This window comes from Lissotriton helveticus, chromosome 5_1 (assembly GCF_964261635.1).
Source record: "Lissotriton helveticus chromosome 5_1, aLisHel1.1, whole genome shotgun sequence".
In the NCBI taxonomy this organism is placed as follows: Eukaryota; Metazoa; Chordata; class Amphibia; order Caudata; family Salamandridae; genus Lissotriton; species Lissotriton helveticus.
The window spans coordinates 1,629,216,226-1,629,235,083 of NC_136065.1; the positions used below are offsets into that span (position 1 = coordinate 1,629,216,226).

At 43.0% G+C, this 18,858-nt stretch overlaps 1 protein-coding gene across 1 annotated transcript in view; it reads right to left on the reverse strand.

Annotated features, from left to right (window-relative positions):
• The window catches only part of ADCY4 (adenylate cyclase 4), a 337,742-nt gene that overhangs the window by 101,342 nt on the left and 217,542 nt on the right, over positions 1-18,858 (reverse strand). The window contains exons 7-14 of the mRNA XM_078644832.1: positions 18,498-18,609; positions 15,365-15,492; positions 12,971-13,129; positions 12,479-12,611; positions 10,998-11,171; positions 5,538-5,578; positions 4,108-4,182; positions 2,749-2,818 (exon numbers count right to left, since the gene is read on the reverse strand). Of these exons, the coding sequence (XP_078500958.1) occupies positions 2,749-2,818; positions 4,108-4,182; positions 5,538-5,578; positions 10,998-11,171; positions 12,479-12,611; positions 12,971-13,129; positions 15,365-15,492; positions 18,498-18,609 (892 nt within the window). The remainder of the gene's footprint in view (positions 1-2,748; positions 2,819-4,107; positions 4,183-5,537; positions 5,579-10,997; positions 11,172-12,478; positions 12,612-12,970; positions 13,130-15,364; positions 15,493-18,497; positions 18,610-18,858) is intronic.

Here is an 18,858-nt window from a genome sequence, read left to right on the forward strand (position 1 = left end):
CGTCCAGAACGAGGTTGAGAATTGTACCTCCTTTCTCTACATACGTTGCTGAAATGTCCTACCTTGTTACAAATATTACAAGTTCTGTTTATGGCAGGACAGCCCTGAAAAGAGGCTATATGTGATTTACTCCCACATCTGTAGCATAAAAGTGATGAACTATTAGAATCAAATCTTCTATTACCAATACCCACAGTATTTTTAAATTTAGATTGGAAAGGAACAACATTTTTTTCATCAACTTTGGATTTAACAATACACACTTCTTCTTCAGTGTTGGATTTAACAGAGTGAGAATTAGATGTTTGTTTCACAACAATATTCATCCATTTCTCTGACATTTCTGTAGACTTAGCAATAGCTATAGTTTCTTCCAGATTAGGATCACCTATACACCAAAGCTTATCTTGAATTTTTTTGTTTTTGACATGGACAATGATCTGATCGCGAATCATTTCATCTGCCATGGCACCAAAATTGCAATGTAAGGTTAATGCTCTTAGAGAAGTAAGAAAATCATCAAAGGATTCCTCTTGTTTTTGTGCTCTAGTATAAAATTTAAAACGATTCAACGCAATGTTAGCGGTAGGCTTAAAGCGTTTTTCCAACCTACCTAGAGCTTCAGTGTAAACATTCACAGAGTCACCACTACCACTAGGCGCAGCAAAAGGAGGCAAGGTCCTAAAGATTTCCTGACCCTCAGAGCCTAAACAATGTAACAAAATACTTTTTTTTCTTTCTGAACCCATACGCTCTCCATCAATAGCTTTCATATAATTGAAAAACTCCTCTTTCCACCTTGACCAAGGCAACGGTGGATCGCCCTTGACTTGTAAAAATTTTGCAGGAGGATCAAACTGCATGTTGTTAATAGTAAAATAGAATAATAAATTGAACAAACGAATAAAATGATAAAATACAAAAAAAAATAAAATGTAAATATGCAGAAAAGGTAAAAGGTAAAATGTAACAGTACTTATGCCAATTGAAGTCAGCGTGGTCAGTAGCTTGTCAGTGGAGAAGAGGCGAAGCTGTGGTTTTAATAATGGTTGTGGAGCGCTTGGCGAGGTAAATAAACAGTGTGAACTGTAATTAAGAGAAGCGCTAGTAAAAAGGGCTAAAAACTAGATAAAATCAAAAAGAAACGAAGCAAAACGATGACTGGAAAAGGTTCCTTCGTGAAAGTTGATCGCCGTGTGAAGTTGCTAGGCAACCAAGAAACAAAATGGAGGCACGTGATGTAGCGTGCGTGTAGACGTCCAAACAATGCGTGCGTGATGACGCGAAGACGTTGTTAGCAGATCCAGACCAATGATTGGTCCTGTTTTTTTTTTTTATTCAAGGTTGCTAGGTGGACATTAATGCTGATCTAGAGAAGAATAGAGGTTAAAGCGTTTGCTCTTTGAACCTGGAGATTTTTCCTGTGCTTCTGCAGTAGACGAACCAATGGACTTTTAAGAGGGGTGTTGATTGATTGCTGGCTTCACCTGGATGCGTGGGTGGTTTTGACGTGGACTGTGCTCACTTAGGGTATAATGGAAAGTGAAGAGGGGCGTGAAAGTGGAGGAACAAGAGAATATTTTTTAATAGAGGCGGGAGATCTACTGCTTCCATAAGGAACGGGAACGCTGTAGCCTTAGGGTACCACAGTTATGTAAATACAAAAAAATCTGAACCCGCCTTTTAATTAGTGGATGGGGAGTGCTCCACCAGAAAAGTTGCATTTTACCTGGAGAGTCATACGTCTTTGCACTATTCTTGATAGGGGGGTGTAGTTGAATGCCCTTGTTTCGCAGATCAGCCTGGTAGTAGCATTCTAGTTGGCTTGTAGATTGCAGCGCATGGGCTGACAGCCTCCATAAGAAGCGCTCGTGCTGCCATTTTTGATATCGCCCGTGATAAATTCTGCTGTCAACCAGCAGGTGTGAAAACTTGTCCTCATTATCAGCTTTTGACTGGTTGGCTGTGCCTGCCTGTGGGCACATGGTATGTCAATTCTCCTTTAGAGTATTATAGCACTATGAAAACATTTTAATGAAGAAATGCCACTGTGAAAAAAATTGATATTAAAAATATTATTTTTATATCAGCACAATAAAAGTTTTCCATTGGAAAAATGTGCCATAAAAATAAAGAGTGTTAAAAGGGACATGGGTTTCTCATCGCGGCGGGGTAGAAGTCAGGGTTAAGAGTTATAATTGAATTAAACATTCAACATATTGATAGGGTATAGGTAAGGCTGAGATTAAATTCAGGGATAGGTTTAAAAGTTAGGTTACTGTTAGTTTGGGTGAGAAGGGCTGATAAGCATTAAAAAAAATAATTATGGACATTTTCGTCTAATGTAAAATTGGATTTTTATGCCTTTTAAAATTCACCCTACTGGTTTACTTGTAATGGTATTTCTTCGTAAAAGTATCTTCCCTAGCAAAATCATTCATCAGCTCTGAGATTAACTCTTGTAGGGCTGTAATGACTTCAGCCTCTAAGGGGCTCCGTCCAATGCTTACCTAGGCAAGGATTGGGTTACGACACCTCCCCTGGAATTCAGTTCATATCCTTCTCTGGTAGGTCACACCTTCTCTGATGGGGCACTCGCTTTCTTCTCTAGTAGGACTCGCTTCTCTGAAGGGGCCTCACCTTCTGTAGGTTGCGTCAGCTTCTCCAAGGGGACATTTGCCTCCTCGCCTTCTGTGAGAGGGCACTCACTTCCCTAAAAGGCCTTACCGTCTTGGGGGGAGTACTCACCTCTTTCTCTATGGACTTCTCATTGAAGTACAAAGTGATCCGGTTGAAGTCCTCAGATTTCTTCCACTGTCTGAAAAAAGAGATATAGAGACAAGAGGAGAACGATAGAAAGAGCGGAGTGTCGGCAGGGCAGAGTATTCAGAAACGAATGAGGAGGAAGCAAAGAAAGGCAAAAAGGAAGGAGGAAATGGTGGTGGGCATGGATAAGATGAGGGAAGGGGAGTTGGACAGAGAGGAGGAAAGACATGTAAAGCAGGGGAAAGAGAGAAAGGAAGTGGAGAAGTGAAAAATAAACATGGCACGAATAATAGAGGGTAGAAGGCCATAAAGTGAGGCAGAGAGAGGAATGGAGAGAGAATGAAATAAAAGTCATAAAGAGGAGAAGAAATACCAAAAGGAGGTAAATGAAGCATTAGAAAGGAGTATTAATAATATAGACAGGGATAAATGAAAGTAACAGAAGATGTGATTAAAGTCAGATGAGGCAATATGATATTGAGGAGAGACAATACAAAAACAAGGAGAGGAAAGTTGTGTAAAATGAGAAGTTAAAGGAGGGAGGGGTAAGAAAATATTGTGTCAGAGAGTACAAGAGAAAGAGAGCGAGAATTAGAAAAAAATGTTTAGATCATTGGCTTAGTCATAAATTTTATAACAACACATTTGTATCATTCAAAAATACTCTTGCCATAAAACCATTGATTGTTACAATGATGTGGGGTGGGTGGAGTGCCTCAGTAACACCCATGCTCCCTTCTCCTGTGCTGAAACGATCAATGGGGGTACTATTTTAGAATGCACTCAACTACATTCCTAATGACTGGCCCTAATCATACAGTCTCATGCGATCAATTAAATGCTTATCAGTCAACTCGCCATGAATTCCCAGTACATATGTGCAATAGAACTCAGAGACTTAAACCTGCAAATATTGATTGCTCGACATGGACCCGGGGTGCATCCACTGGTTGAGGGAAAGAACCAGAACTGGATTCTTCGTGCCCCTGAAATGAACTCTAGCGGTTACCCCTGTTGAGGAGAACCGGAACTGGATCCAAGTACTCTTTGGAGTGTATATGCTACTTATCCTATAGGAGGACATGATCTGGATTCTTGTGCCTCCAGGAAAGGATCCTGCAGTTGCTTGAACCTATGGAGCCCACAGGGGTTTCTGGAATGGTCTCTATTTAGGCCCCCACTAGGAGAAGCACTTGACTGGGTACCTGGATCATGTAGAACACAGTCTAAGAGCAATAATGAACTGGACCACTGTGAGAACTGGAGCAAGCACTGCGTGGAGGCCCTGTGGCAGAAGATTGTACTAGGAGTAGAAAACACAAAAACCCTCCAAGAACATACTTCTGTGAGTTGAGCTGTTCGATGATCTGCAGTATTTTCTCATTCAAGTTGTCTTCGGTTTCTTTTGGTGAACGCCTAAGATGGAAATAAAGCAATTCTTAGGGCAAATACTCAAATGTAATTCTTGGTGTCACTGATCAGAGAGGTTACGGGGAAGACTTATTTCTAAGGGTAGCAAGAGCATGCAATTGGTTTGCTGTCTGACATGGCTAAGCGGATGCGGTAGCCCAGTTGGCCAATGTGTCTGCTGCAGAGATCTTCCAACAACTTACAGGTCATAGCTGAGGGATAACTCATGGGAAACAGTAATTCTCATTATCACAGTGCGTTGAAAACACGGATCTATGGTTCTAGTCATTAGCCGAATAAGTAATTACTGATCTAAAGAATTCTAGTCTACGGCATAGAGAATAAAGACAGATTGTTCCATTCCGGCAACCGGGGCATGCTGTGGGTTCTAGTTGTGGAACAACAGGGATGCTGAGGCTCACAGCGGAAGTAGAGGGTCAGGATGAGGTACTGGGACAGAGCCATGGGTGGGTCCTGGCACGTACATGAGTAGCAGGGGTTGCTGCGGGTTAGGAGGTGGAGCGGCAGAGCTGTGTGTGGTTCCTAGTGGTGTGGTAGCAGGGGGTGCTGCGCGTTAGGATATGCAGTGACAGAGCTGTGCGTGGGTCATAGTGATGTGGTGGCAGGGGGTGCTGCAGGTTAGGAGGTGCAGAGGCAGAGCTGTTCGTAGGTCCTAGTGGTGTGGTTGCAAGGGATACTGCTGGCTAGGAGGTGCAGTGGGGGAGCTGTGCGAGGGTCCTGGTGGTGTGGTGGCAGAGGGTGTTGTGGGTTAGAAGGTGCAGAGGCAGAGCTGTGTGTGGGTCCTAGAGGTGTAGTTGCAGTGGGTGCTGCTGGCTAGGAGGTGCAGTGGCAGAGCTGTGGTTGGGTCGTGGTGGTGTGTGGCAGGGGGTGCTGTGTGTTAGAAGGTGCAGTGGCAGAGCTGTGCCTGGGTCCTGGTGGTGTGGTGGCAGGGGGTGCAGCGGGTTAGAAGGTGCAGAGGCAGAGCTGTGTGTGGGTCCTGGTGGTGTGGGTGCAGGGGGTGCTGCAGGTTAGAAGGTGCAAAGTCAGTCCTGTGTGTGGGGCCTGGTGGTGTGGTTGCAGGGGGTGTTGCAGGTTAGAAATTGCAGAGGCAGAGCTGTGTGTGGGTCCTAGACATGGAATGTGCGTGCCAGTCCTGGAAGAACAGGAGTCGTGGTGCGGCTGGGGTGCATCACTGGAGTAGGGTTCAGTTGCTAGTACTCGAGTAGCAGAAAAGTCGCAAGACTGGGACGCTTCAGAGCGCGGTCTCTTTGTTTCAGTGCTGCAGCAGTAGACGAGCTCCCTGTAAGACGCACTCTACACTTCATGCTTGGAAGGGGAAGCGAGTAGTGATCATGACTTACTTCTCAGAGCTTCGATGAGCGAGGGAGGCCATCGGGATCTCCTGGAGAGGGAGAGAAAGCGGAGACCAGTTAGACACTCTTCGCCAGTCCCACTAGTCCATCAGAGGCCATAAGACTTGTTGATAAAGCACGATTATCAGCATCTACCTACTCCAGAGCGGTGGTCCCAGGGCCCACCACTGCAGGGAGACGGAGGGGTTCTATTCGGGTAACTTGTCCTGAAGGCAGTGGTCAAACCTGCTAGAGAGGCTTAGAGGTTCAATAAGGACTTTAATTTTAACCTAATGCGGCGCCTGGGCAGAGCTTGTCTCAACCTTTGCCCACGAGCTGTCGCAGAGCCTCAGGAGCATCGGGACTCTGCGCATACAGGTACCCCTAGTTACCAGTAGTAACCCCATTTCAAAACATCTGGAGAATTTATCATTTCCCCCACTTTCTGCATGATTCTGCACTCGCTGCATAGCCCTCCACTGCCATGAACCGGATATCCGGAGAAATGTTTAACAAGAAGAGGTGCCTGCACAGACAGGCAGGTGTGGTTTATCTGAGATAGCACCTGCCCTGTGCAGCAGGACTCCTGCCCGCCTAACAGGACAATGCCAGTGCTACTTCTTAGCATGACTGCTACTGATGGACAGTACGCATGCGTCTCATCAAAGCCACTACTAGTTTACAAGGAGAGTACTGGCACTGCTGAGCGGGCACGCTATACTTTACATTTACCATAGGCAAAGCTGCTCACTAGGGCTTCTATATAGTAATGTGGTGGTGCAAACACTCCCTATAAGAGCACACTTCCGTACACCTCCTTTCCTTTCATGGCCAGTACCCACACTGTTCAGTGTGGATCTTACACAAGTGATGGCATTTCACTGGCACACTCTCAGCAGCGCCGCTGTATCTTAATGACTCAGCAGCATCATTTCTCAGCAGAGAAGCTGTTGTGTTAATGGGATAATACTTCCACTCCTCGGGACGCTGCTCTATTTTTAATGGGATAAGAGCTGCATATCCCAGAAGAGTTGATGTAAATGGACCTGGGCCTGCATTTGTCCGAGTAAAAAACGAGCTGTACTCTTAAACGTATTTAGAGTGGTTGGAGTGTTTGCTAAACATGTAATAGGATACTGCAGTGCTTCTCAACAGAGAAACCATTGGCCCTACTTAGCATGGGGCATACAGCAACCGTGGGACAGTGCAAGACCCTCTCAGCAAAGCAGTATATTTGAATGAGAGGACATTAGAAAGCCTGCACTTTCAGAAGGACTGTACTGGCAGGTCTCGGTAAAAATGTTATATACTTCAAGAGGCAGTACTGCCACTCCTCAGCAGAACTGCTTTGTAATGGGAGCGGAGTGCAGCCTCTCAGCATTGATGCTGTACTTTATTGCAAAACAAACTGCACAATTGACAATGAGAGTGTTGCAAAGCAGCTTGCGTTTGTGAAACTGAAAATGTATTGCTGTCTTTGGCACAACTGACCATAACCTGTGAGGTCAGCTGCACATTAGACATAATGTGAACCCAAGTTTCTTATCGGCAGATAGAAATCTACAGCAGCCATTGACACCTAATCTAAAGCATGCTCAATTAATGTGGGTCGAGGCATCTTTCTTGTGCCTCACCAGTTCATTGATGTGCACTCTTTTGTCAGTAAATAAATGTGTTTTTTCCATTGTATACAGTAACAGAACAGTCGATAGACCGCCAAAAGGGACAATAAGCATCACAATGATATAAAAAGTGGGTAACCTCCGTGTACGCATCGATCTAAGACAGTGGTTCCCAAGCTGTGGTCCGGGGGCCAATGGAGGCCACAAAGGCCGCTTAGGGGGTCCATGACTGCTTAGAAAATTAAATAATATTAACAGATTAATAAAATGTATATTAATAAAGAAGCTAAATGTACAATTGAAAAATATTAAATGTATTGTGAATGTGAAGGAATTTGAAATTGAATCCTAAAAATTAAATTAGTATCCACAGATTGATTTGTGGGAGCAGTGCAAGTGCATCAAACAGAATACAGTATGGATGATGGGTGGCCTCAATGGAATTTAGTAAAGCTCCAACCTCCATATTAAAATTCAAAATCTTTTTTTTATGTATATGTGCTTGCAAATTAAATAAAAGGTGTCATCATTTGTGTATTTGTTTGAATGTTTTTTTCTGTATTGTTTTGTGTTTCAAATCATCAACAATGTTCAAGCTAGGGCTCTAGGCTATCAGTCATGACTCAGTGGAAGGCTCTTTGGATTCCAATAATGATTCGAGGGGGGCTCCCCGGGTTCCAGTAATGATTAATTGGGGGTCCCCAGATTTCAAAAAGTTGAGAACCACTGATCTTGACTGTAGTATTCGAACCATTTTCCCAGACCCTCCCATATTTCGGGGGGCACCATCTGGAATATAACGTGAACTCTTTTTATGTATATATTATAATAACATTATAAATATAATAAAATACTATCGTAAACAGAACCTTCCTAAATACACTCAATACAAATGCTAATTCTTTTGAAGAGTAATATATGCTACACATTGATAATGATGAAGAGTCATAACTTTGTAGTTTAGCTTATAAGTTATAAATCCAAAATGAATAAATAATAATTATTTTGATGAGGGAAGGATAGATGGTAACAAAACCTAAAAGATCTACAAATATACCTTTAACAACTATGCACAGTTAAGAAATCCAGGAAATTATCCACAAAATGTGAAATTTCACAGTTTTGTTGGAAGACTTAAAATAAAGGTTTTCTTCTGAAATTACTATCAATAGCTCTCATAATCACAAAAGATATCTATCTTACTCTTGTTTTTCCAGTTGGTTACAATCAATTTTTCCTAAAATCACTACTTTAATACTCCATTATTTTTCCCTGAATTCTGCAGACCTTCTTGGGTCAGATTTTTCAATATGATATAATCGTTATCTAGGTTGCATCAGCAGCCATGTCATTTTGTACAAAGTGTTCCATCCAAAATTGCTCAGAATTAATGTAGCAAAAACAATAGGTGCATTAGGTTGCACATTTCGTAGTACAACACTTTCAATATCGACCATTGTCATTAATGTAATTTGTACATCATAGTTAGGGAGCAATAGGATTGCTGCAGAATCCTCTGTTGTGTCAGTTTAAGACTAATGTCCTGAGCTGTATTGTAACCATACCGTAGTGTACAATCCCTTGCCAGATTCTGCTCCTAGTCAGATTTAGGTTGTCTTTTTGTTTAAAATGTGCCATAATTTATAGCTGGGAGCGATGGAATGTCTGTTGCCGTCGTGGAAAGTAATGAAGAAAGTAGAGGATCCTGTTGCATCTTGAACTAAATGCCTAATGAATTCAGTGTATTTACATGCTATGATTTCTCCAGATTAAAAGATTGCCTTAAATCATGAAATTACGCATGCCCCAATCTAGCCAAATTTGTTTAATCATTTCAATCATTTCATCACATCATATTTTCTAATTGTTTCCTGTATTTTTTAGGTGTTGTAAGCTTCAGCATCACTATATCTAAAATTACACCTCTTTGGAGATTTCATAATCTTGACGTAGGATCCTGAGACTCAGTTCCTGCTCTGTTTAATTTTACATCTATATTTGGTGAGCTATATTGCTATAAAATAAACTGGAATAAATCCTAACATAGCTCATTTGACAAGTCCGCATTCAGAAACCAGTTGGACCATTTTAACATTAAAAGGATATTCTGTAAAATATCTACAAAACCAAAATTACAATATACGTACAAATTATTTTCTTACTGAATGCGGGTGCACTCGTGGTTTTGATCGGAAGAGAATTTGGCTTATGTAGAAAAACCCAATTATCATGCTTCCCACATCTTTATATGTTTTACATTCTCAGTGATGAGTACCAACAAATGGCAAAGATATGTGTTATACAAACATTTTAGCAAACAAAGACCTTTAAAAAAGCATAATGTGCATTGGGAAAGCAATCGGTTTTGCAGTGGCTTTTGTATTAAAGCCAAATAATACATAGCATTACATCAAGAGGCTAAAGCAAATCTTCTGAACAATAGCTAGACCAGAGGACTTTGCTTGACTTCCTTTCTTTGGTTGGATATTGACCTCCTGTATGGGGACCTTGTGGGAATCAAAACGCCTCCAGCTCGTGTAGAATAAAAGGGACATGTTTTAAGGGATTTTTTCTTCCTTCATAGAGAATAAAACCTAAGGATGAGGTCCTTAAGATTAAGAATCAAATTGCTGGTTTGAAGGTAACATTGAAATGCAAACTGGACCTCCTCTATTGTATCTAACACTTTTGTCACATGACAGCGCTTGGTTGAAAGGGGCACAGGAGGTTAACGTGAGCAACATCAGATGGAGTTTACCAGCAATAAATGCAAAGACATTTTAATCTCTACTAAAGTGGTCATTCGATGACTAAACTGGGCTTTGTAGGGCAATCCCTGTATTTCTTTTATTGACCCCTAGGTAGCCTGAAATTGCTGTTAATCATTCGAAGCGAAATATTACTTTTAAACATTTACACATGCAAGTACGGAGTGCAATGATTCAAGCCTGCAGTTGGATAATCTCAACATATTCCATATTCAAGGTCCAGTCCTCCCAATCTTTTCATTCTGCAGCCAACCACTGGGAGGTGGCGAGGTTCCAGAGTAAATTCTAAAACATTACATTTTCTTTAATGCAGCTTATGTTTAATATAGCCATCTATCAGCTCCCTGCCCGAGCTATAAAACCATCCCGGTTGCAAACATTATTTATCTATTTTTGGAATATCTACGATGTTCTGCAGACATAAAAGTTGCTCTAAATCATACCATGAGAAATGACCAACTTAGTATCAGTTGAACATAGATGCTGATCAACTCCCTAACAGAGCCCTTAAATCTATCACAGCATCATGAGATAAAAGGACTACCAATCCACACCCTCCAGAAACTGCGCCCCATATGTTGGCATGAGTACATAGTGGCCGACCGTTCTCCGGTCCAGCACAGTCCATATCCTTGCTTCAAGTTCACATGATTACAAAAATGTCTGACATCTCAACTCCCTGCTTCAGTCTGGTAACAGTGCTGCCATCTGTGGGGATGTGGTCTGAGATCGAACAATGCGCGTCACTTGTTCTGATTGGGTAGTTGGCGAAACACATTTCTTTCATGAATGTTTTTAAAAGGTATAAATAATGATTCCCTTCTGACTCTCCAAAATGAGCTCGATGAGAGGGAAGGAATATATGGGCATAGAGAATAAACATTCTCTTTGCCTCGAGAGGCCATACTTTCAGAAGGAATCGATACGCACCGAGACACAATCCTCCTACATTTTCAGCTTAAATAAGACATTTAAACACAAGTCAGGAGTACATTCTGTATGAGGGTGCTTTGGAAAATAAAAGTGTAGGTGTAGAGGTGATGGAGGGAGGACCAGCCCATCCAATGTAATGGTCCTACCATGTTGGCCAAGTCTGGCGTCTCCATGTTCAGGCTGTCACGGTGGTTCAGGTGGGCAAAGGGCTTTGCTGCCCCCCAGGACTCCAAGTAACGGGTCATGCGAACCGAGGCTCTCATCTTCTGGCCCCCAGCTGGCGGTGGGGAAATTGTACGGTTGCAGTTCTCCTCATCAGCCTATGAAGTGAGGGGTATGAAAGAGAGAACATTACCACCATGTGCCCATTGGTTCATGCATGCCACTTGAAACATTCTAAATGAATTTCTGAAGTCCTTCAAATTAACATTTAATGAACAGGTTAAAAATCAAGCTTAGTTGTAGAGCATCGAAACTTTGAAACTTCCTTTGACACATTCAGGGAGCCCAGTCTTAGGGGAATCCACCTCACTAGGTGCGTCTCGCTAAACTGATAGCAATCACATCAACAAGCCTACTACCATGATTTACCTAGACCTTGACATGACCATTTCTAGAAATGTCAGTACTAGAGCCATGTCAAGGATGGGCAAGTCATTTCACTGGTCATGTTGCTAAATTGCTAATACCACAAACCAACACAAATAACTGTAAGAAGGAAAGATATCACATATAAACAAAAGAACCTTCAAATGGATTTCATAAAATTAACACCAGGCATTACTAAACATTTTAAAAAGAATAACACCAGAAAAGGTACACTGTTGCATAGCAGAATTAATACAATTTGAAAGTTGGTAATAACTCTTAATGTTCACAAAAAAAAGACACATTTTCATGATTTCAGGTGAGAGACAGACCCACGTGCACACTATTACAGGTGCACCCCCCCCTCTTATAGCTGTGCACATGCTCAGGACAAACATATTGCTATTAAATAGCTTCAGATCCTTTATATGAGACTTTATTGTAATTTCTGGGCCAAAGAGTAAATTCATGAAACTAGAAACACATTGATAAATTGCTGCTTTTGATTCTATTGAACTTTAATTCACATTTTATCAGTCGGGAAGAAGGTAGCACACACTATATCAGGGCAAGGGGCTCCACCTTACTGTGTCATCGCATGGCTCTTGTACTTAGATACATCTTGTGTTCTGGCGTACACTGACAAGTAATATGTTTTAATGACTGGCGGGTAGTGTGCTAAGTGCAAATCTTGTAAGAGTCTTAAATTCTTTAACTATAATGGAGGGTTGAGTACAAGCCAGTTGTTGGTGGTTACTTTGCATGATTTATTAAAACTAGTATGATAAACAAATTTGAAGTAATGAGTTAAGTTAAGCAGATCCTTAAAATGAAAACTACTGATTTCTTCAAATAAATAGTACACTTTTCCCTATGCTATCAATTTAATTTAATTGCAGAATTTATCTTTTAGAACCGTTTTGTAGCCCAAATCTTTGCGGGTGAGGTTTTCTGTGTTGGTGCATAGTTGTCAATTGGCGCCATTTGTTACCCCCAGGGAGCGAGGTTGGGCCAACGTATCATAGACTGGGGGTCTCACCCGGGGGTCAATGACCAGGAAGGTTTTTACATTGTTCTCCTTGAGGTAAGCATCACGCTGGCCCCAGTTTCCTTCCTCCACCATGTACACATCGTCCAGGTGTGCACGTGTAGCCTCCGTGATGTGAACTCGTCTGAAAGACAAAGGTAAAGAGTTCACATTTAGGTCAAAGGTTCATATTTAGGTCAACGGTTCATATTTAGGTTAAATGTTATGCCAGCTTCAGAACCCTTATCGGTTCACATGTGTTTATATATAACACCCTATGTCATGACAATCGCTCACACCACATCTCTCTCTGCAACTCTCAATCATTATCTCCAATCTCATATACTATATCTCACCTCACTATCACCCTCTCACCGTACGCACATCGAACCATTGTCTCACTAGTCTCCTCCCTGCCCACTAGCTCCTCAATTTCACTGTCGCCTTTGTTACGTTCTGCAGCTATCCCCGAAGCCCACCCCTGCCCTTCCCATCCCCACTTACCCTGGAACTCCCCCAGCCTCCATGTGATTGGCCAGTGTCACGTCGTGCGACCACACGTCATACTGCCATTTCTGGAGTCCAATCACCCCGCACAGCACATTCCCTGAGTGGACACCAACCCGCATGTTGATGTCAACCCCAGTCGCTTCCCGCAGCTTCCTATTGGAGTTGAAACAAACACTTCATGAAAGCAGCAGTATTTACATAGCATACAATAATCTCCCCACAGACTCTAGGTGTTTTACTAAAGTGTAGCAGCACTCAGGACTTTAAGTGGGATGAAATAAATGGGGGTCTCTATGAGGGGTGTAGTCTAGGTAATTAAGGGTGTGGCTTAAACATGTATTTTTTAAAGAGTTTTCTGTTATTGCTTCAATATATATAAGACAACTGACGTACACCTAAAACAAGCCAGGACTGTTGGCTTTGCCAGTGGTTGTTAGTTGTTTAAGACTAAAGAGCAACAATGATTGTGTTGTAAATAATTGTTATTGAAGAGATTTGAAATATGAAATTATAGACTGGGAATTAACGGTTACTAAGGTCTGTGGATGGGGTAGTGTTCTTCAGAGTAGCTCGTTACTTCTGTTCTTCCATTCACACTGCCTTCATCTGCAGTCTGTGTTAAATTCATATGCCCTTTTCATTCCACATCTTTCTGAAATCCTTCAACTGCATACCTCACACCTCATCTACAGTTGGCATACGTGAACATTGCTCGGCGCGCTTTGCAGAGTTGCCTAGGACTGGATAAGCATGTGTTCTGACCATCTTTTGTGACCCACTGACTTTCACTGCCTTTAACCTCAACTCCAGAGTTCTCCATTGTGGCCCGTTATAACCACCGTTAGGCAACTTAGTTCAAAGAATGCACGATACAAGAGTAGTATGCTCCAAAATAAATAGCAACACAAAATCTTGGAAAAAGAAAAGTCTCTTAGGGAACACAAGGTTAAGTAAAGAGTGAATATAAACAGGAACCACATGGGTTATCATTAATGTTTATTTATATTCATTGCTCAGAAATTGATCAGTGTTTTGCCTGTACAGTTAAGGATATTAGTATAGAGCCCGAAAGGGACCCGTTTCAATGTCTGTTTTTAATAATTATCGGGTCTCAGACCCGAGGGACCAGGCCCACTCAAATCCCTGGCACAGAGAGTATTAAACAGCTCATGTTCATCATACCAGAGTGAGACTGGCCTAGTGGTAATATGTCATCTATGTAAGGGGACCTTCCGACTGGATATGAAAAGGCTGCAACTGCAACATCTGGGCCAGCACGAATTCTGTAGGGCGCCATGTGCCGCTTATGTGTTCAGGTACACCGACTATAGAAAGAGAAACATTTCTAATCCTAATGGACTCTCACTGGCTGGGTTCAGCAGACTCATTGTGTGGATTATGACAGATGCATTCTAGACTTTGCTGGAGACACAAAGGTCATGTAAAGGTGTGTCTAATTTTTTGGGGGCGTGTGGTATTGCTAAGAAGTTGCCCAACACTTTCTGCGCTGTTTCCTTTTGTCAATAGTAATAGCCACAGCAACTACTACCAGATAGCTGAATGGAGGGAGAGCTGTGTGGGGTACACTGGTCTCTGTAACACTTTGTTCATCCACTGCTCAGTCTTTCTATTCATCAGCTGTCCTTTTCTCAAACTTTCCATTTCTCTCCCTTTCGATTTGTTGGAGCCAAGGTCTGTGGTCCGATTCCACGAGTTAAATGCCATCATTTGTAAAGCGCACAGCTACCTCCAGAGCGGTGTCCCGGCGCTGGGGGCCGTCGGGAAGATTAAGCTATTGCCCAGAGTCACATGGTGCTGGGCTAACCTGCAGCCGGAGCCGGGGATCAAACCATGAACCCTGTGGTCCGGAGTCAGGCACCCTGGCCGCTGCGCCACACCTCTTCCACGAGTTACTGTGAAGATGTTGTTGTTTAAAACCAAGTGGGTTATTTAGGCCACTCCTAATTACCCACTAAGATCGGTGCTCTACACCATTTGGGAGTGACACACCTCACCCTCTGCCAGCACCCTGACAGTGGCACTGGTGGAAAGGGACGAGTATCCTACTTGAATGTTAGACGGAGATAGCCAATTGGAGGAGAACGTCTTCAGGTCCCTCGGGCGACAAAGTTTTCATAGGCGCCCAGTTTGATGACTTGCAGTTACATGCAGGATGGGACCTGCATGGCCAAATATTACAAAGTGCTTTCTGCAACCCCCTGGCCCCCTTTTCCTCACCCCGCCCCTACCGCAGAGGAGGACTGCGCCGACCCACCCTAAGAGTTTGAGACACCAGTGGTTGGACTTTGCCCCGAATCTGGGGCTCAGCCAGGCCTCTCTTTCTGCAGCTCTGTAATAAAAGTGATACAAACACTGTCCTGTACCCACCTTATGGACTGGCACATGTCTAAGCCCATTTTGACACAGTTTTTGGCATGGTTGGGCAGTGACACGGGCAGTCCGGACACACAGTAGTAGCAGTCGCCCAAGATTTTGATTCTCATGCACTCATTATCCTGAAAGAGAGAGATAAAGAATGAGATTAGAGCAATGAGAAGTGTAGAAGGGGCCTGAAAATGCAAAGAGTAAGAGAAAGTGGGAAAGAGTAGGAGAAAGTGATTGGAGAAAGAAAAACGAAAGAAAAGAAAGATATACAGAGGAAGGAAAGTGGTAAGAGGAAAGGCATAGAGGAGCAGAAGGTGGAATAAACAGAGAATATGAGAGCCAGAGGCAGGCAAAAAGATTGGAAGAGGGCAACACGTTGAAAGAACAAGGAAGAGCAGAGGGATGAAGAGCACAATGGCTGAAAGGGGAAGTGAGTTTGGGAGGGTTGAGAAAAGATATGGAATAATACAGAAGAGAGGAGAGAACACGAAAAAAAGAAGTATGCATGCATGTGTGTACCTATAAGTATGTGGTATTAGTACAGAACAAACCTAGCCAAAAGGCAGCAGAGTTCTGTAGGTCATCGAAGACAAAGATAGCATTCTTTAAATAGGTGAGTCCCCAGCTCTTTCCTGAATTGGAGCAGTGTTGGGGTCCCGATGGACACAGGGATGCCGTTCCAGATCCTGTGTGCATAGATGGAACATTGTTGCAGTCTTATTTATTTTTTACAGTTCTTAGCCTGCAGTCAATGGCATGCTGGGAACCACCAGATATAGTGAGCCTGTCTGCAAAACAAGAGGGTGTGCGCGTAGTGATGACTTTGTAAATGATGAAGCTGGCTTTGAAGATGGTGTGGGATGACAAGGGATGCCAATGGAGTTCCATCAGGATGCAGCTGAAGTAATCATATTTCTTCGGGCGTGCATAAGACACATTGCAGCATACGGGCTGCCCCAAGGGGTGCTACGGTTGAGTTTCAGATGCCATCGGGTAAGACATTACAGCATCAAGATGCAAGAGTACGAGGCCTGAGCAAAAATGATGACGTCGTTTTCTGGAAGAAACAGTTTGACTTTCTTTAGAAGAGAACTGGTACTAGACCATCTTTGTTTTTTTTGGGCATTGTATTCCTTAAGGGTGAGGTGGTTTCCAGGGTAAATCCCAGTGATTCAGCATTTGGTGAACGTTGGTGTTCAAAAGTCATCAAGGTTCATGTCGTTGAGCCAAGCTGGTATTGTATCTTGTTTCTTGTTGTTCTCAACAAATAACAGGGATTCTGTCTTGGATGGCTTGAGCTTCAGAGAGGCACTGGTTAGGATGATGTGAAGCAGTGTTTGAGACTTTGGAGGCCTGAAGCAGGGGAGACTTTCAAGTAGAGTTATGTATCATCATCATATTGGTGAATCAAGATGTGGTTATCTGTAAATAAAGCACCAAGAGCCTCCATTTACAGTTTGAAGATGACAGGAAACGCTATGGAACTCTGGTGGACTCCGCAGGTAATATGGATCTTTTATGACCTGGAGGTGTCCTTGTGAACAAACCGATGTTGGTTGGAAAAGTAAGAGGGGAACCAGTGAAGGACATTACGGGGGAATCCCATTTGAGACATTACGGTGCATATGTGGGTGGGGTGGTTGACTGTGTCGAAGGTAGCTGAAAGGTCTAGCAATATCAGCACGTAGGGGCAGTCTTCATCTGTGGTCTTGATAACATCATCTACGATGTGTAAGGTAGCGGCGTCTGTGCGGCAGTGTGATCTGAAGCCAGGCTGCTAGTCATGCAGCAGAGGGTTAGCAGTGATGTGATCTTGGAGATGAGCATGAATGAGCAGGGTAGAGGAAGGCAGGGCAATGGGGAACAATAGATGATGAGAGAGAAGTGGGTGAGATTGCTTTTGATAAAATAGAAAAATACAGAGAATGGAACAAATGAGAAATTGACAAATGGATTAAACAAGTGAAAAAGAGTGGGCGGAAGAGTCGAATGAAGAGAGAGATGAGGAAGAGGCTTTGACAAGAAATTAATCTAGATTAGTCTGTATTGAACTTGTATATCCAGCACTTTTACTTCATGGGTATTGCCTTGTCCAAGTAAATGGAACAGACGTTAACATGATTAATATACAAACAGAGCACAATTGATCGAGAACTAAATCAATTTATCGAGTCGACCACCAAGGCAGTTTTATGACGTGTCTGGAGAGTTCTTTCAGAATTCTTTCTTAACTGTACAAATATCCCCTCTCCTGCATTTTCCTCCTCCATACCCCAAGCCGGGGAATGGATTCAAAAGTCCTTTATTTTTGTCAAAATTTGAAAATCATTTTATGGTTCGATGCTTCAATCCCATTTTAATTTTGTGGCTTATTTCAAAATCCAAGGAATATTATATAATATAATGATCAGGCAGTGGCCTTAATAGTCATTATATAGTGCCCGGTAGAGGCAAAGTAAGGTTTGTTGTTGGACTCTCCTGAACTCAAGCATACTTTCTAGGCTTATCATTTTAATATTACATTTGTCTGAAAGTGTTATCATTTTCTTTGCTAGTGAGGAATATCATTTCTAAAGGCACTAGGAGTCAGCTATCCAATTATAGCTTCCCCAGTATCCCTTCTTGAACTCTTCTACATGCCCCACATTAAATAGCCCCTTTCTCCTTCCTTCTAAAAAAGTCAATTTTTGGGGGCCAGCAAGTCAAAAATATGTACGCTCTGTTAAGGAAATGAGCGGCAGTACTGGCAGCCTCTTCCTCAGTGTTGGGGACCACCAGTCAATCTCTCAAAGGGTTTAGCATCTGATGATAGATGCACAACAGGAATACTGCCTTGTCCCAGTCCACAGCCAGGCTGCTGTAGGGCAGATAAGAGGGAAGGACCCAACTCCTTGCCAGAGACCTACCTACCCATTCCTCACCTTACTAACCTAGTCCACTTGCTGGCAGCTTCTTAGACTGCATCAGCCTTAACCCCATTGCTGCTGCCGTCAGCCGCTGAACATTCGGAGCACTACCTGGCTGGTGCTGCAAACGTTCAATGGCCGACGCAGCCCCACCCACTGTTCCGAACGCCCGCACTGCGCCGAAATAACGGCCACAGTTAAGGCATTAAGAGTGAATCCAGTGCACTTACTTTAGCGATCTGATCAAACTTTCCGAAGAGTTCATTGAGCATCAGCACGAGTTCCTTGGGAGAGCACTCACTGGCTAGCCGGGTGAAGCCAACGATGTCTGCATAGAGGATACTGGAAAAGAAACAGAGAAAGCCACTTAACACCTCTACGACAAGCCTCTGGAAGGGGCAACACATGCACATGTTCATTTCCAAGAGCTACCAGTGCAAAGCAACATGCGCTAAGCGAACTTCCAGCCAACCACTCCAGGGTACGTATCATGGGTAAACAACCTTTACAATGCAACTTTTACCAAGCAGTGCCTTTACGACGCAACTTTTACAACGCAAACCATTACAACGCATTGCGCTGGGGGGCGCT